The 19,224-nt window shown below is 40.7% G+C and overlaps 1 protein-coding gene across 6 annotated transcripts in view; it reads left to right on the forward strand.

Annotated features, from left to right (window-relative positions):
* The window catches only part of ZNF410 (zinc finger protein 410), a 50,451-nt gene that overhangs the window by 28,872 nt on the left and 2,355 nt on the right, over positions 1 to 19,224 (forward strand). For 2 of the 6 annotated variants that reach the window (XM_040477647.1, XM_040477650.1), the window contains 6 exons: positions 3,738 to 3,888; positions 4,495 to 4,676; positions 9,546 to 9,635; positions 12,612 to 12,737; positions 13,475 to 13,615; positions 15,061 to 15,188. In XM_040477647.1, the coding sequence (XP_040333581.1) occupies positions 3,738 to 3,888; positions 4,495 to 4,676; positions 9,546 to 9,635; positions 12,612 to 12,737; positions 13,475 to 13,615; positions 15,061 to 15,188 (818 nt within the window). The other 4 variants (XR_005791039.1, XM_040477649.1, XM_040477648.1 and 1 more) reach the window with 4 other exon arrangements.

Consider the following 19,224-nt stretch of genomic DNA (forward strand, 5'->3'; position numbering starts at 1 on the left):
ACACGTATATATATATACACGTATATATACGTATATATATATACACGTGTATATATATACACGTGTATATATATATATATAAAGATCGATCAGAAATCAAATCAGAAACTGTGAGCCTGATTTCAAAAGGGGAAGAAAAAAAAAAGAAGAGGGTAGGAAGAAAAAGAAAGAAAAAGAGAAGGAAAGAAAAGAAAACAATAACAGACTGACATACAAAACCACAGTCCAGTTGTCTGTTGGGGCCTGGAACAGGTGGCTGTGCTGGTTTGCAGGAGAGGCCATCTGGTTTGGTCATTGTCAGTTCCACTTTGGTAGATAAGCAGTTGCCAGGCACGGAGGGGTGGGGTTTGGTGTAAGCCAGTGGCCTCCACTGCAGGCTGCTCTCCTGTTCCCTGAAGCCCCACTGTGTTGGTGATGGGGAGAAAAACGGCGACACCCCGGTCTGTCCTCCCCAGACCGGTGTCTCAAACCACACTGTTCAGGCAGCCCTCACAGAATAGCGCCGTGGGCGGCTTGTCCTGTTCCACAGTCTCCCATGCCTCCTAGGTGCTCGGCTGGCATTCTGAACCCACTGTCTTAAAGGGTCCCGCTTCGTGCAGACCTGGTTCTGGGGTAGCACCACTCCGCCCAGCTGACACAGGGCCTCTGGCTGGCAGGTGCCTGCAGGATCTTTTGTCCTTGGGGGGGCAATAAACCCTCTTCCCACAGTACTCAAGGGAAGGGACTGTTCTCTCCCAGTGCTCCCTGAGGTCGCTACTGTGCCCCAGGGCTGGGCTCCCCTTTCCCCCCAGACTTGTGCACACAGGGACATGTCCAGGCCAGTGCCGGGAAAGTCATGTACCCCTGAAAACTCTGATCTTCACTTCTAAGGCCGTTTGCAAAGTAGAAACGGCAAAGTAGAAACTCCTTTATTTCTTGTTCCCCATTCATGCTCTTGAGAGGTTTTTCTTTTGTCCAAACACAATACTGTGCTTCCTTCGCCTCTCTTTCTCTTCCTTTTGTCTCTCCACAGAAGGGGTCTCCTCCCCTCCATGCCTATGCTGCCCACCATTTTATCTTTCTCAATTCACAAACACACACCTCTGTCCCACCAAGCTGTCTCTGTCCATCTGTAGAGATTTTTCTGTTATTCTGCACTCTGTATTCTGTTCTAAGTGTTCTGACCTCAGGACAGCTGTGTTTGAGGCATGAGGGAAATCCCAGTCCCCCTACTTCTCTGCCATCTTAACTCCAACCTGAAATTTTTATTGTTTTGATTACAAACGCATTTAACATTTTTTAAAAATTTATTTTGTGAGACAGCGACAGCGTGAGTGGGGGAGGGGTGGAGAGAGGGAGAGAGAGAGAATCCCAAGCAAGCTCTGTGCTCTCGGCACAGAGCCAGCCCTGCATGGGGCTCGAAGTCATGAAACCATGAGATCATGATCTGAGCTGAAACCAAGAGTCCGATGTTTAACCGACTGAGCCACCCAGGTGCCTGTACACATGCATTTTAAATCATGAAATATATTAATTTAATATTGCTTTTTACCCACTAACATATAATGAAATGATTTTATTCAGTATTTAAATGGATTTGTAAGATAAATATCTTTGTTGTTATTAAAGCCACTTTGAGAGTCCTGTAGCAGTTTTTTAGAGCACATCTTCACTTCCATCTAAGTTGACTGAAATACAGAAATATTTACATTTTGTATATGATGCAGTATATCAGGGGTTAGTAAAGGGCCAAATAACCAACCGTTGTGTAAATAAAGTTTTGTTGGAAGACAGGCATACATTCAAATTGTCTATGGCTGCTACAGTGGCAAAGTTAAGTAGTTGTGACAGAGACCATATGGTCCTCAAAGCTGAAGATATTTACTGTCTAGCTCTTTACAGAAAAAATTTATTGAGCCATTCTATATATGATACTGTCACTGGAAATGTTATCCCAAATGCAGAGGCCTTTCTCACATAACTGTGGGATCTTTAAAATGTTTACAGTGTTATCTGACATGCTCAGTATGAGGTGTTGAATTTCCTTGTCTTTCTCTTTTTTAGTGGGGGAACTGTTCATCAGAGGATCTCTATCCAAAACTAAAATAAATAGATACATAAATAAATACATAAATAAATAAATATCCAAAACTATCATTGGCTGAGGTCCTTTTAAGCTTATCCGTCTTCTGCAAACAGTGCTTTAGTGTTTTTTTTTCTAAATTTTTTTTTCAACGTTTATTTATTTTTGGGACAGAGAGAGACAGAGCATGAATGGGGGAGGGGCAGAGAGAGAGGGAGACACAGAATCGGAAACAGGCTCCAGGCTCTGAGCCATCAGCCCAGAGCCCGACGCAGGGCTCGAACTCACGGACCGCGAGATCGTGACCTGGCTGAAGTCGGACGCTTAACCGACTGCGCCACCCAGGCGCCCCGCTTTAGTGTTTTTAAGGGAGTGGTTTTATGAGGACTCAAATACAAGGCAACCCACTATTTTCTGAGCAATTTTTCAATTTCATGATTATATCAGTGTTCTCATTGTATCTATAACATTGAATGCACAAAGCCCCAAATGTCACTGGTTTAAATTTATATATTAGCATGGGATTTCTACAGACCTTTCATTAGACCTTTTAATTGCCTGGAGCTCTGGAGTTGGTGGGAAATTTCCTGTTGCAGGAAATTTTAAAAATTTATCTATGTGCAGGTATTTTTCAATTAAATTAAAAAACTGTGGGACAACATTAAGAAAGAAAAAGTTAATATTAACTAGCAAAAGCCATCTTAGTTGAAGTGTACAGCAAAGGGAATGTAGGACAGGAAGAGAATAAGATTAATAGACGGTCCAGGGAGTGTGATGGGTACAACATTTATTATCCCTATTCTTGGCTTTTGAGAGGGAAATTTGGAAATATAAATCTTATTCCCGAGGTATGTATAGTAGAAAAATAAACTCCATATGCTTGAAGAAAATGAAAGAAAAGGAGTACCACCTGTGAATCTGGGATTTATATAAATTTTTAATTAACTGATTTCCTTTAAATTTAAGGGAGGAACCTCCCTACATGCTCCTTTTCCCTCCTCCTTTTATTCTATTGAACAAAAAACTTCAGTAGATGTTACCTCTAGCTTTTTAAAATGTGTTTAGAAATTTTAAAATCAGCTGAGTTCTTGCATTCTTAAATTCTTGCATTCTTTAGTTTTATAACTAAAAAGAGGTAGCACAGGAAATTGGAAGGTTATTCTAATTCTCTACAATGATAGAAACAGCCAAATTGACCTCAGAAGATAGAAATCTAAGAATGATCATTTACAAAAGAAAGCACAACCTTAAGTCCACAACTAAGCCAGAATGGCTGCTCCTCCTAAAATAAATACAAGCTTTGTAATACCTAGAACTTGAAGTCATCTTTAGCACCCCACTCCGGGTATTGATGTATCTGCTACCCTGCCAATTTGTGTAATACAAAATAGGTTTAACTCTCCTATTTTGATACAGAACCATGTGGACATTTGCCAGAGAGGCCTAGTCTTGTGAAACAAAGCATGATGGCTTTTGATAATTCTCTGGATTAAAGGGTTAGGAACAAATTGCTCACTCACTTCTGTTGTTAAATGGATATAGAGAGAGCTAAGGAAGCTGAAGATAGATATCTGCCTGCTGATCATTAGGAGTAAAATATAGGAGCTTTATGGTTTGAACCAAAGTACCTCAACAGGTTCCTTCTCTAGATTACAAATATGTGACTCTGTTACAGGAGAGAATGTCCACCTTGGTTCTGGAGATGGGCAGCCCAAAGATTCTGGGCCCCTTCCTCAAGTGGAAAAGAAACTCAAATGTACAGTTGAAGGCTGTGACCGGACATTTGTGTGGCCAGCTCACTTCAAGTACCATCTCAAAACTCATCGGTGAGCATATCTGAGGTTCCATGCTTAGAGGTCAAGAACGGTGATGCTTCTGGAGGAGCTTGTCCCTCAATTGACAAAGGAAAGCAGGGGCTCCAGTTTACTCGTGATTAAGATGTCTTTTGTTCTTTAATAGAAAGATTGCGTTGTCTCATTTACCTCATTCTTTACAGATATTTAGTAAGACATTTGGCACTTAAATGTGCCAAAACATAAAACATAATTTTTGGGGAAACTTAAAAAAAAAAAGTAAGTGTGGGCCCTACTCTCAAACCTATGAAAATCAGTATTCAACAAGTAAGGTGTGGGCGCCTGGCTGGCTTAGTAGGTAGAGCACGCAGCTCTTGATCTTGGGGTCATAAGTTCAAGACCCACATCAGGCGTAAGATTACTTTAAAAAAAAAAAAAGGGAAGGCAGTCCTGGGCATCTGTAGTTTTAGCAGACATCAGGTGATTCTGACATACCTAGGTTTGGGAGTTACTGTCTGCTTTGAGAGGCAACAGGAGCTGTGACTTGCCCTTTCTAGCAAAGAGCATTTTCAGGTATTGGTGCTTATGTGATTTGTTTTTGTTGGTTTGTTTTTGTTTTGTTTTGTTTTGTTGTTGCAGAAATGACCGCTCTTTCATCTGCCCGGCGGAAGGTTGTGGGAAAAGCTTCTATGTGTTGCAGAGGCTGAAGGTGCATATGAGGACTCATAATGGGGAGAAGCCCTTTATGTGCCCCGAGTCTAGCTGTGGTAAGCAGTTCACTACAGCTGGAAATCTGAAGAACCACTTGCGTATCCATACAGGTGTGTGCAACCCCAACATTCCTGCAGGCAGTCTACCACTTGGCTCAGGGTTTGCTTGCCTATCCTTAGAAAGGCTCTGAGGTGGAAATAGAAATGAAGGTCTAGGGTTGTTGCTAGAACTCGAAAAGTGGAATTTCTTTTTTTCACATGCTTCGTGGCACTTTTCAATTAATTCAGTCACATTTATTGACTTTTCACCTGTGTGTGAGGAATGGACAGTGTTAATTTCTGCCTCTAGGAGCTTAAAGTGTAGGAAGGCATATAAGACCTTCTCTGATAACAATGATATGATGAGATATGGACAAAATTAGTATTGCTAAATTTCTTCAAATGTTACTTGGTTGTAATTTTGGTCAGTAATATTTATTGAATTATACAAACCATACAGAGCCTCTTCTAGCCACCAAATGGGGTAAGGTAGGGGGAAATACAAAAGCTAATTTTAACCCCTGACTTTGAGGAGTTTGCTTTCTTGTTAAAGCCTCACAACATGAGAAGCAAAATGGAAAAGTGACTTGATTTGGGTCCAGTGGCATGTTAATACCAAAGGACCACGATAAAAATACCTTGACTCTCATTCTGAGAGTTTAAGGGCGACTTTCCAAGCCTAAAATGTGCTAAGTCTCTTGTCAGAGTTTAATCACTGAACCAAGACTGGTCTCTGAGGATGTGTAACTGTTCTTCCCCCTCTCTTGCCACTTTCTTTGTCTCTTCTTTCTTCTTGCATTGCTAAAACAATAGCAAATACAATTAAAGGGCATTAAAAAGTGAAACTTGTTCCAGGTATGCCCCTGTGATTCCTGCTAGAGTGCCATTACCACTGGATATGTTTTAGGGCAGAATAGCTGTGTTCTCAGCTCTTTCTTGAGAGAGTAAACTATACTTGCTCCAAGAAGCAGTTTGAATGAAAGAACAAGAAAAACATCTAGCTGAATAGATTAGGGAAGAAGTAGATAGAGTTCACCGTACTTGATTTTTGAATTCATTAACCCATTCATCTTCGTGCTGCAACTTATGTTTGTAGATTTGATAAAACTGAACATCTTAAAATGCTTCCTTTTACTTTGGGGCATGACCTTATTTTCTCTCTTCATTCTAGCTCTTTCTGGCTCTCCCTTGTTAATCTCCTCTAATTGTTCATCATTTTCAGAATTTCATGTTTCTCCCATTTCACTCAGTGTGCTCTCTCATTGCAGTCTCAGGGCTCAATGTGATCATTTCTCCCTGGATGCCTCACAGATCTGAGTCGCCATAATTAATATAATAATAAAAGTCAGCATTTATTGACACAATTTAATATGGGTCTGGCACATACACATTATCCCATTTTTTTTTTTTTAATTTTTTTTTTCAACGTTTATTTATTTTTTGGGGGACAGAGAGAGACAGAGCATGAACGGGGGAGGGGCAGAGAGAGAGGGAGACACAGAATCAGAAACAGGCTCCAGGCTCTGAGCCATCAGCCCAGAGCCCGACGCGGGGCTCGAACTCACGGACCGCGAGATCGTGACCTGGCTGAAGTCGGACGCTTAACCGACTGCGCCACCCAGGCGCCCCCACATTATCCCATTTAATTCTCAAGGATACTTTATGCATGAGATACTGTATTTGTTGATGAAGAAACAGGAGATTAGAGTTAAATAACTTGCCCAACATTACACAGCTAGGAAAAGGCAGGGTTGAGATTTGAATTCTGATCTGACTCCAAAGCTCTTACAAGGATTTTGATTTCAAATGCTGATAATTCACATTATCTCAAATGTCAAAACTGAGCCACAGTTTTGGTCTTTATTAGTAGTAACGATAGTAATTAAAGCTACCAATTTCAGTGGCTTACCATGAGGGCTGACTATGTGCCAGACACTATGCTGAAGATACTTGTAGTGTCTCAGTTCTCAAAATAATCTTTTGAGATTGTATTGTGTTAATTTTATAGAGAAAAAGCTGCTTCTCAGAGAGGTCAGCTATCTTCCCTGTACTAATAAGTGGTGGTGTCAAGATTTGAACTCAACATTAATGGACTCATGCTCTTAATCATTACGCAGCATTGCCTCTTGACCATCCTCTTCTCCTGTGTCTTTTCCTTTCAGCAAAAATCACCATCCTCTCAGTTTCCAAATGCGAAGGCCATCTCACCTAAGCCAGCTTGATGTAGTGATTCATGCCACTAGATTCTGATGAGTCTTGTTCTAAGGCTGTAATAACAAGTATATTATTCATTTATTTGGCCACTTTTGAGTGCCTAGCATTTTGGGGTAGGTGTGAGTATATAAACATGTTTTCAGAAAAGTTACAGACCACTCACTGGAAAGTCACAAACATTAAACTGTGGTACAGTCTGAAAGAACAGTATAATCTAGAGCAGTGTTGTCCCCCCTTCCATGCCCAGCTCCCCTGTTGTCACCGTGTCAGCTTTAGTTGCCGGGTAGGGAAACTTGCTCTTCCTGGGTTTCTCCTTTACTCTCACACTGCTGCCACACTGACAACAGTTCTGACACCAAATGTGTGAGGATTGTTCCCATACCAAACAATTCTCTGCAATACCAGCTGGGTGTCCTACAATTTAACTTAATTCTAACACTGTCTATCTGTAGATAGCATCAGATCCCACAGATCAAGGGCTCAGTCCCACAAGATTGTTCCTATGCTGCTTCAGATGGCAGTTGCAAGTAGTAGGTTCCCACGTTGCTCACAACTTCTGTCTGACCAGGCTACAAATCAGAAGTTCCCATGATCCTCCTTTGGATTCAGTTATTTGTGAGAGCATCTCATAGAACTCAGGGAAACACTTACTTACATCTACTAGTTTATTGTATAATAAAGGATATGCTAAAGGATACAGATGAATAGCCAGACAAAGAGATATATAGGGCGAGATCTGGAAAGGTCTGAAGTACAGGGATTTCTGCCCGCATGGAGTTGGAGTGTGCTACCCTTCTGGCAGTAGTTGTGTTCACCAACCAGAAAGCTTCCGGACCCTGTACTTCGGGAATTTTATAGAGGCTTCTCCATGTGGGCATCATCGGTTATTAATTTCCATGTCCAGCCCCTCTTCCCTCTCTGGAGAGTAGGGGATGGGGCTGAAAATCCCAAGCTTCTAATCATGGCTTGGTCTTTCTGGAGAGCAGCCCTTATCTAGGAGCCCACCCAAGAGTTACCTCACTAGAATAAGAGACACTACTATCACCTAGGAAATTCCAAGGGATTTAGGAGCTCTGTGTCAGGAACCAGAGGCAGAGACCAATAGGTATACTTCTTATTTTACACTTGCTATTTTCTGAACTTGTCCTGGGCACTCTTAGTTTCAAGGCTGTGCTCACACTGTTCTTTGTGCCTGAAATTCCCTTCCTTCCTTGTCATCTTTTAAGATCAGCTTAAATTCAGCTTCTTTAAAAAAAAAAAAAAAATTACCACAATTAGAATTCCTCTCTTTTCTAAATACTTACAGTACTTTTTTTGTACAGAAACTTACATTAAAGTTATGTATGAATACATTTCTTTCTCTCATACTAGTCTGTGACCTTCAGATAAGAACTGCATCTCTGATTTTTTTTTCCACTTCTTATTTTTTTTTTTTAATTTTTTTTTTCAACATTTATTTATTTTTGGGACAGAGAGAGAGATAGAGCATGAACTGGGGGAGGGGCAGAGAGAGAGGGAGACACAGAATCGGAAACAGGCTCCAGGCTCTGAGCCATCAGCCCAGAGCCTGACGCGGGGCTCCAACTCACAGACCGCGAGATCGTGACCTGGCTGAAGTCGGACGCTTAACCGACTGCGCCACCCAGGTGCCCCCTCCACTTCTTATTTTGAAATAATTATAGACTCATGAGTAGTTGTGAAAATAGTACAAAGAGGGGTGCCTGGGTGACTCAGTCGGTTAAGCGTCTGACTTCGACTCAGGTCACATGATCTCACGGTTCATGGGTTCAAGCCTCACTTTGGGTTCTGTGCTCACCTCTCAGAGCCTGGAGCCTGCTTCAGATTCTGTGTGTGTGTGTGTGTGTGTGTGTGTGTGTGTGTGTGTGTGTGTGTCTGCTCCTACCCCACTCATGCTCTGTCTCTCTCTCTCTCTCAAAAATAAAGAAACATTAAAAAAATTAAACAAAAAAAATAGTGCAAAGGATTTTGTTGTGTGCTTCACCCAGTTTCCCCAAAATGTGACATCTTATGTAGCCACAGTACAATATCAAAACCAGAAAGTTAATAGTACTTTCAGTCTACAGACCTTAATTAGTTTTTACCATGCATCTTTGATTTTTAAAATAACAAAGTAATACTGTAAACAATGAAACTTCCAGAAAAGCACAAAGAAGAAAGCAAACCATCCATAATACCACTGTCAGGATATAACTACCTTTAGCATATTGTTACAGGTTTTTCTTTATACTTCTGACTGAACACCTGTTTTTGTTTGCTTTATAGAAAAGGACTATGTAATACCTATTTTGTAACTTGTAGAAATCTCTACTTTTTAGTGGATTTAGAAACTGAATCATAAAGAGAATTGATTGAAAGTAAAAATCCTGATAGCATATATGGTGTTGATCTTGATACCCTCAAAAGGGATGGGATTACTGAAGAAGGTAGGTCATTGTAGCTTGGGGTCAGCCCTTGAGCCAGGTGGGAGAAAGAAGTATGATGCTCAGAGGTAGCCACTCTAAAGAAGAGGGCAGGACTATATGGTGGCTGTCCACTAGGAGATCATTGAGAGATGACACTTGCTGAATGGCCCAATTGAAATTATATAGCATGAATTCAAGAAATCAGAGCAAGTCATTGGAAACAGAGTAAGATTAATGGGAAAAGAGAGTAATAGATAGTCAGTTCATCAGAAGACTGAGTCTTTAACTTATTTTCTGTCTCTAGGAGAGAAGCCTTTCCTTTGTGAAGCCCAAGGATGTGGCCGTTCCTTTGCTGAGTATTCTAGCCTCCGAAAACATTTGGTGGTTCACTCAGGTACTAGAACTCTGGCCATTCATAGATTTCAGGGAAGGTGGAGAACCAAAAGTGTAAATGTGTGGGAGGGGGATGGTATAAAGAAATCTAGAGGGGGCGCCTGGGTTGCTCAGTCAATTAAGCTCTGACTCTTGATTTCAGCTCAGGTCATGATCTCATGGTTTCTGAGATCGAGCCTTGCTTCAGGCTTCATGTGCTGAGCATGTGGAGCCTGCTTGGGATTCTCTCCCTCTCTCTGCGTGTCCCTCCCCTGCTCCCACACATGCACATGTGCATGGCCACACTCAACAATAAATAAATAAACTTAAAAAAAAATAAAAAGAAATCTAGAAAGTAACAGACTGTTCAACATAAAGTTGGCTTCTCCTCATGACAAAATTAAAAATCAAGGCTCTTAATGATTGAATTCAAAGGGTTGTATAATCAAAGGGGAAAAAAACTGATTTTTCTTATTTTCAGCTTAGCCATTGACTGAATTGCTTTCTAATTCAGAGCTTTTCTGAGGAGATTTATTTGCAAATTTATTTGCCACTGTGCTAGGTGCTTTATAAATTATATCAGGTATGGACCATGGAGGTCATTCAAAGCAGAGACTTGCCAAGGCAGAAGTGAACTCAAAGTGGAGAGATTCTAGAACAGAATCAAGTAATTATTCAAATCGTTAGCCACAGGAAGTATAGGGAAGCCAGAACAAGAGGAGTGGAGAGAAGGAACTGGAAGTTGTTTACGATGAGGGCAGTGAAGCAGTTCAGTGGGAATGAGGGAGTTGGAAAGATATAATCAATCAGGGACATGAATTTCAGAGCTGAGCTTGTAGGAACGGAGCAGTTTTTTATATGATGACAAGTTCTAAGCAGAGGTGGCAAATGATAACCTGTGGCTTAGATGTAGACTTCTACGTAGGTTTTGCTTGGCTTATAGAGTGTTTTTATTTTATTTTACTTAATTTTATTACATAAAATTATTTCAGACATACATAAGAGCAAATAAAGATGTCTTCTTATATAACAACAATACTATCATCATACCTTTCTGGACTAACAATTTCTTAGTTTTATCTCATACCCAATCCGTGTTTAGTTTTTCTTCACTTTTCTCAAAAGTGTCTTTTAAAGTGGGTTTGTTTAAATCAGGATCCAACAAGGTTTAATTATTGTACTGAGTAAGTCTTCTCTAAATCCATCTGTACTCACTTTTTTTCTTTCATGTCATAGACTTACTGCATAATGGAGGTTAGTTGGGTTTTATAGAATGTCCCATATTCTGGATTTGTTGGTTTGTTTCCTTTTATGTCATTTAACTTGTTCCCCTAGATTTCCTATAAAAGGAAGTAAGCCCTAAAAACCTCAAAGGTTCAAAGATTTAGCATGGATATGTTATAGATGTTCGTATGTGTTTCATTATTTATCACATCAGGAGGCACAAAGTGCTTGGTTACAGAATTCATCAGTAGGTTCAGGTGGTAACACCATGATATTCACACTGTAAATTTCCCCAGCAACCTTTTGCTTCATGGTTTCATCGCTGAATGATGCCTGAATTGGTTATTTCATTAGGATATTAAAGTGGTAGGTTTCTAATTCTGTTATTTTGTTCACTTCGGCTGGAATTCTGTGTATAATAGGTCTCTTCTCTATGTAGTAGGGCTATTTGGTAATCTGTACAGGAATGGAGAATAAATATGTCATCTTTTTCTTTTAATTTCTTTTGATTATGAGTTTTCAAAATAAGAAATTGGTGCTCTTGTTTCTTCTAGTAGTGTCAGATAATTGCCTTTCTTTCTCATTAGTATTAGTTTGAATTCATGGGTTTCTGTATAGTCACTGTATGTCAATCCATTTTAGTTCTTTTTTAACAGCTTTTTTTTAAGACTTTATTTTTTTAAATTTTTTCTTTTTTTTTGTTTGTTTTTTGTTATGGTAGGAAAGGCCTTTATTGTTGGCAACAGGAAATTAAAAGAGGAGGGGGACACGACAGCTCTGGCTCCAGGGGTGGCTCCCCAGACCTACTCTTTCGCTGTCCTGGGAGAGCTTAAGACTTTATTTTTAAGTAATCTCTACACCCATCATGGGGCTTGAACTCACAATCCTGAGATCAAGAGTCTCACGCTCCACTGAGCTAGCCAGGTGCCCCATCAACAGCTTTTTTGATGTGTAATGCATGTACCTTGAAATTCATCCATTATAAGCATACAAATCAGTGATTTCTAGAAAATATATAGAATTATACAGTCATCACTACAATCCAGTTTTAGAACACTTCTGTCACACCAGAAGGTTTCTTTTTGCCCCCCTCGTTGTCAGTTCCTGCTTCCGCCCCCAGATCCAGGCAACCACTGGTTAGCTTTATGTCTCTATAGATTTGCCATTTCTGGAAGTTTTCTGGCCATTTCACTTACTTTTGTCACAGGCTAGTCCCTTGTAGGCATGTGTTTCTGACCCTAGCTCTAAGTGTGATTGTCTGAGTAGGTGGAAAGCCGACTGAGAGTTTTGGACTCGAGGACACAGAGGGTAGTTCAGATCGCCATGTGGAAGAGCCATCGGTGTAAACACTGAAGACTGTGAGAGTGGTGGCGGGAAGTGGAATAAGGGGGTATTATGAATGCAGGGTTGGGATCCTTGAGGATGGTACGTGTTCTGGAGGTCCATGGAAGACTGTATCTGGAAAGGGAAGGAAGTATTCTACATGGCCGCCATGACCTGATACCAGAGGTTGTGAAGGCAGCAGTACAGTGGGTGTGGGAAGGATAGGGGCTGGGAGCAGTGAGCGTGCCAAGCTCTCCTGGTGAACTCTTCCTGCCTTCTCTGGTGTACTGAAAGTTTGGAGTCTGGGTGGAGAATGGGAGAAGGAAAAGCCTCTTATGTTTAGCTTAACATTCTCTGGGCTTCTCTGTCCTGGTCTTGAATCCGTTCTCTTGCTGTCAGGAATGTACCCTGTCTTTTTGGCTACCCTGTCTTAACCTGGTCTCTGTTTCAGGAGAGAAGCCCCATCAGTGTCAAGTATGTGGGAAGACCTTCTCTCAGAGTGGGAGTAGGAATGTGCACATGAGAAAGCATCATTTGCAGCTAGGAGCAGCTGGGAGTCAAGAGCAGGAGCAAACTGGTGAGAAGAGAGGGTGTAGTGGAGGGCTACATCTTCTGGTTTCAAAAAGCCAAATGACTGGCATGTCTGGTTGTTTGGAAATTTTCAGATTCTGTGTTGGGGAGAAAGACCTGGTCTCACTGCATTGACTAGTGGTTTCCAATGTAGCTGTACAATAAAATCTATAAGCTTTTAAAATGTATATATTTGTATTGCTTGTCCACTCTTCATTCCCAAATAAAACAATACAACCTGATAAATGAGATTATTTGGGAATAAGATCCCAGAATCTGTAGTTTTTAAGTTTCCCTAGTGAGTTTGGTGGTAACTCGTGCTGATCCATGAACCAGCATTTGAGCATTACTGTGATAAAGATTTCTATAAGACAAGGTTTTAAACATTTTTTATGTATCAGTCATGACTCCCTTTTTACCCTAACTTAAATTTGATAACTCATTTTTATTATTTTTTCCACGTGTTATTTTAATCAATTATTTTATTCCAAATACTCCTTTCCAAGGACACATCCATCCCATTTCATACCTTAATTCTCCACCTGCTGATCACAGGCGAGGATATTTATCTATGAGGCTCCACCCTTCCCTTCTAGGTTTACTCTTGCTCCCAAAACTAGGTAGCATCCAAGATACAGGTTGGCTTCCACTTCCGAAAGAAAAAGTCAGCTTCCCATGAAGGGAAATGGGGACCAGGCACAGCCTTGACCGCTGCATGTCTCTTACATCCTATTCTCTGTGCAGCTGAGCCATTAATGGGCAGTAGTTTGCTTGAAGAGGCTTCAGTAACCAGTAAAAACCTGGTGCCTATGAATTCCCAGCCCAGCCTTGGTGGAGAGTCCTTGAACCTACCAAATACCAATTCTATCCTAGGAGTTGATGATGGTAAGACTTTCAACTCTCCTTTATTTGGGGAAAATGGGCTGCAACTAGGGACTAAGGAATGGGGTTGTCTCCAAAATGGAGGTTTTAATTAATTTCATTTCTTGTGAGTAGCTGTGGTATGATTGAGTAGCATTTGTATTCTTTGTCTCTGGGATGGATAAGTGAATCTGTTAAAAAAATTTTTTTCTTTTTCGTTGAAGAGATGATGTAACAAAAGAGTAACAAAAAATTTTAAGAAGAAAATTATCCATAATCCTAGCATCCTAGCCCAACTATTTCTATCTTTCCTATTGCAGTTTTGGAAGAACTTAACTTTTAAAACATTTAAACAGAACATAACCAGGTTTTACAGAGGAGATATAAAGCAATTTCTCCATACCTTCAAAAGCCATATCTTCTGGAGAAAAGAAAGGGCTCTCTAGGAAACAGTTGCTCCTCTCTGGTATAGAAATTTCACCCAAGTTACACAGGCCAGGCCCTCTTCTCTGAAAAACTTAACAGGTGAGGTCAGCATGCATTTATTCAGTGCCTACTGTGTGCCTGGCACCATGGGAAAGATAAAAGTAGAAAGCAGGGACCTTAAAATGTAGTTGAGAAGTCAAAATTTACATACGGGAGACAACAGTGAACAGAAAATAGTATATAAGCAAATGTTACATTGCACGGTGCAGTCTGGAAGAGCAGTAGGTATTGAAAGCCCCCCTGGAAGAAACTTTTAATTTTTTAGGGGGCTAAGTAGTTTATGTATGAACTGTTTCCAGAAGATTTTTCTGGTGATCTCACTTGATAAAGTCTGAGATCCTGTGTTTTAGTTACTCCTCATATCCCATTCAGTTTTGTATATAGGTGACCATGTTTGTGTAACTTCTGTGTGGAGTCTACATGGGCCAGAGTGTGCTTCCACAACAAGCCTCCTCGGTTTTGTAAATGATACTAGTGGATAACCAAAGTGTAAGACACAGAAATTGCATAGAACTACTTTGCCATTCTTAAGGAAGAAAGTCTCAAGGGAGGAAGGGACACTGAGTACAGGAACTTTGAAGCCAGACCTAACTTCTTGACTTGCTCATATTATGCTGTTTCTATCATTGGTGGCTGCTTTAACGGTTGGCTCTGGTCTCCTGATTTGCCTGCATAAGCAGATTTTGCCCTGTTTCAATGCACGGTTAATCCAGTTAACAGTGCTAAAGCTATATTACTTTAAATTGGTATATTACAAAATGGTCAACTCTTACATCAGGATTTCTTGCCTTTCCTTCCCATCCCCCTTTTGTCGTACTTTCTAAATTCACTGGTAATGATTATCAGACAGGAATTAATTTGGAAAAAATATAGGAATATGGGTTTTTCAGGGAACAGTTTTTAGTGTTCTTAATGAGGCTTGATAATGCAGGTAGGTATAACTGTGGATTCACTTTTCATTGAGACATTTTCTGCTGTTTCAGAGGTGCTTGCTGAAGGATCCCCACGTCCCCTGTCTTCAGTGCCTGATGTGACACATCACTTGGTGACCATGCAGTCAGGGAGGCAGTCATATGAGGTTTCTGTCTTAACTGCCGTAAATCCACAGGAGGTAAATTTATCTCTTGCCCTTACTTTGTTTCTGTAGAGACTAATGTGGACAGTGGTTAGAGATCTAGTTGAGAAAATCTGAAACTGACTCCAGTTTCCCTTTCCTGGAAACTTTGACTAGAAGATCAGATTTGAAAGAAACTTGATTGTTAGGGTCTCCTGGATTGGGAGATTGGTCACTCACGGCTGGGTCTCTCAGCTTTAATTTCCTTTGTATACATACCTTACTGAATGATATCTGCTCCTACTGTTCTCTGCCTATGACATAAGGATATTGCTTTTATTTTATAAGGAAAATAATATCCTGGGACAAAGTGGTCCTTGAGCAAAAAGAGTAGTGACAAAATCATTGAAAGTAATCATTGTTCATTTTGTACCAGGCTGAACCAACTGGACATACAGGACATGTTCACTTGCTTGTGGAATGAGAACCATTATCTAAAGCAGGGAAAGTTTTAAGTTTATTCTAAGCACTCCCATCTTTATGGTCTTGGCTCCAACCCAGAAAACAGAATGAAAACTTGTCAGGCTTCTAGAATCTTAGGATATTTTATTGGTCTTTTGTCTTGGGAGTAAATGACTTCATCATGAGCTCATTTCATATGTATAAACTTTTGCCAAAACCTGGGTATCCCGGATATCTTCATATTACAGTATCTCTTACAGTGCTGTCCCATCTTTTTCCCCTGTCCTTTCGATACCACAACTGTTGCAGTATTCAAATGACTGCATCCTATACTGAATATTCTTGATTATTCTGTAAGCTTCCTGGGGATCCTCAGGATCACAGGGCTTTGGCCATGCATGTTCATGTTTTTGCCAGGATCTTTCCTTGTATGTCATCATTATGACCCATTGTCTGAGTCTTGCTTGTATTATATTGAAAGTTTTTTTGCTATTGGTATCATTGGTTTTTCCTAATCCACTTTCTCCTGGCTACTGCTTTGGAACATGTCTCACCTATGAAGACTTCCCTTGTTATTTCCCCTCTTATGTGTTTTATGTGTTTATGTGTTTTAAAATTTTTGTTATAGAAGTTTTCATAAAGTACAGTGAGAGAGAGTATAGTACTCATGTACCTATCACCCAACTTCAACAGTTAGCTTTCTACTGTTCTTATTTTCTCTCTTCCTACCTACAATTTGTTGCTGCTGTTCTGTTTGTGCTGGAGTATTTAAGATTTTTTTTAACATTTATTTATTTATTTTTGAGAGACAGAGCACGAGTTGGGGAGGGGAAGAGAGAGAGGGAAACAAAGAATCCGAAGCAGGCTCCAGGCTCTCTGCTGTCAGCACAGAGCCCAATGCAGGGCTCGAACCCATGAACCCTAAGATCATGGCCTGAGCTGAAATTGGACTCTTAACTGAGCCACACAGGTACCCCTGTGCTGGATGGAGTATTTAAAAGCAAATCACAGACATACCATTTCATTTGTAGGTATTTCAGGATATACCTCTAACAGGTAAGTTTTTTGGGGGCGCCTGGGTGGCTCAGTTGGTTGGCATCCGACTTCGGTTCAGGTCATGATCTCATGGTCCATGAGTTCGAGCCATGCATGGGGCTCTGTGCTGTCAATGCAGAGCCTGGAGCCTGCTTCAGATTCTGTGTCTCCCCCTCTCTCTGCCCCTCCCCCTCTCATGCTCTGTCTCTCTCTGTCAGAAATAAACATTAAAAAAAATTTAAAAAACAAACCTGGTTTTTTCATAGCTGTCTTTATCACACCCAATAAAATTAATGATTTATTGATATCCTCAAACAGTAAGTCTATATTCCTTTTTTTTCTCAAAATGTCTTTTAATGGTTGGTTTGAATTAGGATTCAGACAAGCCCCATTCATTGCATTTGGTTAATAATTCTCTTAATTCTCTTTATCTCTAATAGTCTCCCCCTCTTCCCCCCTGTCTTTTTTTTCCAGAATGGCTGTTTAAGGAATTGGGTTATTTGTCCTATACAATTTCCTACATTCTGGTTTTGACTGATTGACTCCTTTTGCTGTTTAATATATTTCTCTATCCAGAGATTTTCTAAAAACTGGTAGTTAGGAGCTTAGATTCATGTTTTTTTCCCCCTTCCTTGGCAAGAATATTTTATAGGTGGTACTCTTGCTTTCTGTTACAGTTCACAGGAGACATATGGTATTCAGTTATCCTCTTACTAAGCTTAATGATTGACCAATGGGTTACATAAAAATTTTGGTAAACATTACTGATCATGGCCTAGATCAGTTTTTTTTTTTTTTTTAAGGCTTGCAAAATGGTGATATCCTAATTCCCTTTTTCTTTCTGCTTTTATGAACTGTGATCCTTCTGTCAGAGAAAAGCTTTCGTCAACTACTGGATCGCTCTGCAATAGTTCAGAAAAATTATTTCTTTTTTACCTACTAGAAATTGTCATTCTGACAAGCCAGTCCCCAACACTCAGCCTTTTCCTTTTTTATATTTGAAACCTTGGAGCTTTTCTCTCCTGTATTGCTAAATACCTTTTTCAATGAATCATTCCAAGTTTCCTCAAATAAATACCAGATGTATAAAAACTTAGTCAAGGGGAGCCTGGGTGACTCAATTGGTTGAGCGTCTGACTCTTGATTTCGGCTCAGGTCACGATCCCAGGGTTGTGGGATCAAGCCCCATATTGGGCTCACGTTGCGCTCAAGTTGGGCTCCACGCTGAGTGTGGAGCCTGCTTAAGATTCTCTCTCTCTTCCCCAGTCCCCTCTCCCCCACTCGGGCACTCTCTCGCTCGCTCTTTCTGAAATAACAAAACAACAACAAAATGAACAGAAAACCTTAGTCAACAGGGTGCTATATACCTAATATGTGCAAGGCCCTCTGCTGGGTACTAGTTATACAATAGTAAACAAAGTACAATCGTTGCCTTTTATAACTGTGCAAATGGTGCCCCTGGAGTTGTACTGTACAGAGAGCATGGGAAGGGTGACAGATCAATAAACTGGCAATTTTTATATGGTGTAGTAAGTGCTAGCCTTGGGGGAAGTCAGGGAATGAATTCTAGGTTTGAGACCTGAGGAATGAATAGCAGTTATCTTGATGGATAAGTGGGAGGGATTGGAAGAAGATAACAGGCATAAAGGTAGCAAGCAGTGTGTACAAGGGTAGAAGGTGAGAGGGAACAGGGCACACAACTATGGAATCAAAAGGGTTGAGTAGGATGGGATGTGGAATGGAGAGATGGGCTGGAATGAAAAGTGAAAGCAGGAAAGTTATGCTAGTTTCTCTCTTGAAGGGCCTTAAAGGACATGGTTTTATCCCAGGGGCAATGGGGGGCCACTGCATGGTTTTAAGGCAGGTATGACATGGTCAGATTTGTGTATGCAAAAAGTCCAGCAACAGCACATTTTTTCCCCTTGGGCCTAGGCACATGGGTCTTGGAATTGGCTTCATTGTGTCCTTGTCTAGGTGATGCTCACTCATAGTCTCAGGCAGACCCAGTAACACAGATCACCTATAAAAAAAACAAAAAACTTGGCCTTCCCTCCAGGAGGACACTGAGGGTCTGCAGGCCCTAAATACCCAGTTTCATGGTGGAAACCCCAAACTCTTAATAGGAAAATATTAACACAAAGGGGAAAGTGCTGCCCTTAGTGAGGCTGAAAGTCCTAGATTATCACTTTTCCCTCACGGGTCCTTGGGTCCTGTGTATTTACGAACACACCCTCTGTCTGAGCCTCACTTCTTTTGTTTCCTTCACTGTTACCTCTATTATTTCTCCTCTTACCACAGGCATTTCCACTGCTCTTCCTCTCCTTTTCCTTATCGAGACAGGTTTATCACGTCATCTGATACCTTCATTTTTAAAAGCTACAAGGCCCTCAAGCCTCCAGGTTTAGTTCTCTTCCTCATCCAAGGTCCTGGTACTAACTGACCTTCCTCCAGTGAGTGAGGAATGTTGAGTCCTTAGAGATTCTCAGATAAAAGGCTATTTGCAGTCCTTAAAACAACAATGCTTATTTCAAATTTTTGGAGATAATCACACGCTGTAGATCAGACCTGTAAGAATCTACTTGTGCACTTCTACTTG

Source organism: Herpailurus yagouaroundi, unplaced genomic scaffold (genome assembly GCF_014898765.1).
Source record: "Herpailurus yagouaroundi ecotype Mexico unplaced genomic scaffold, PumYag 141, whole genome shotgun sequence".
Taxonomy (NCBI): Eukaryota; Metazoa; Chordata; class Mammalia; order Carnivora; family Felidae; genus Herpailurus; species Herpailurus yagouaroundi.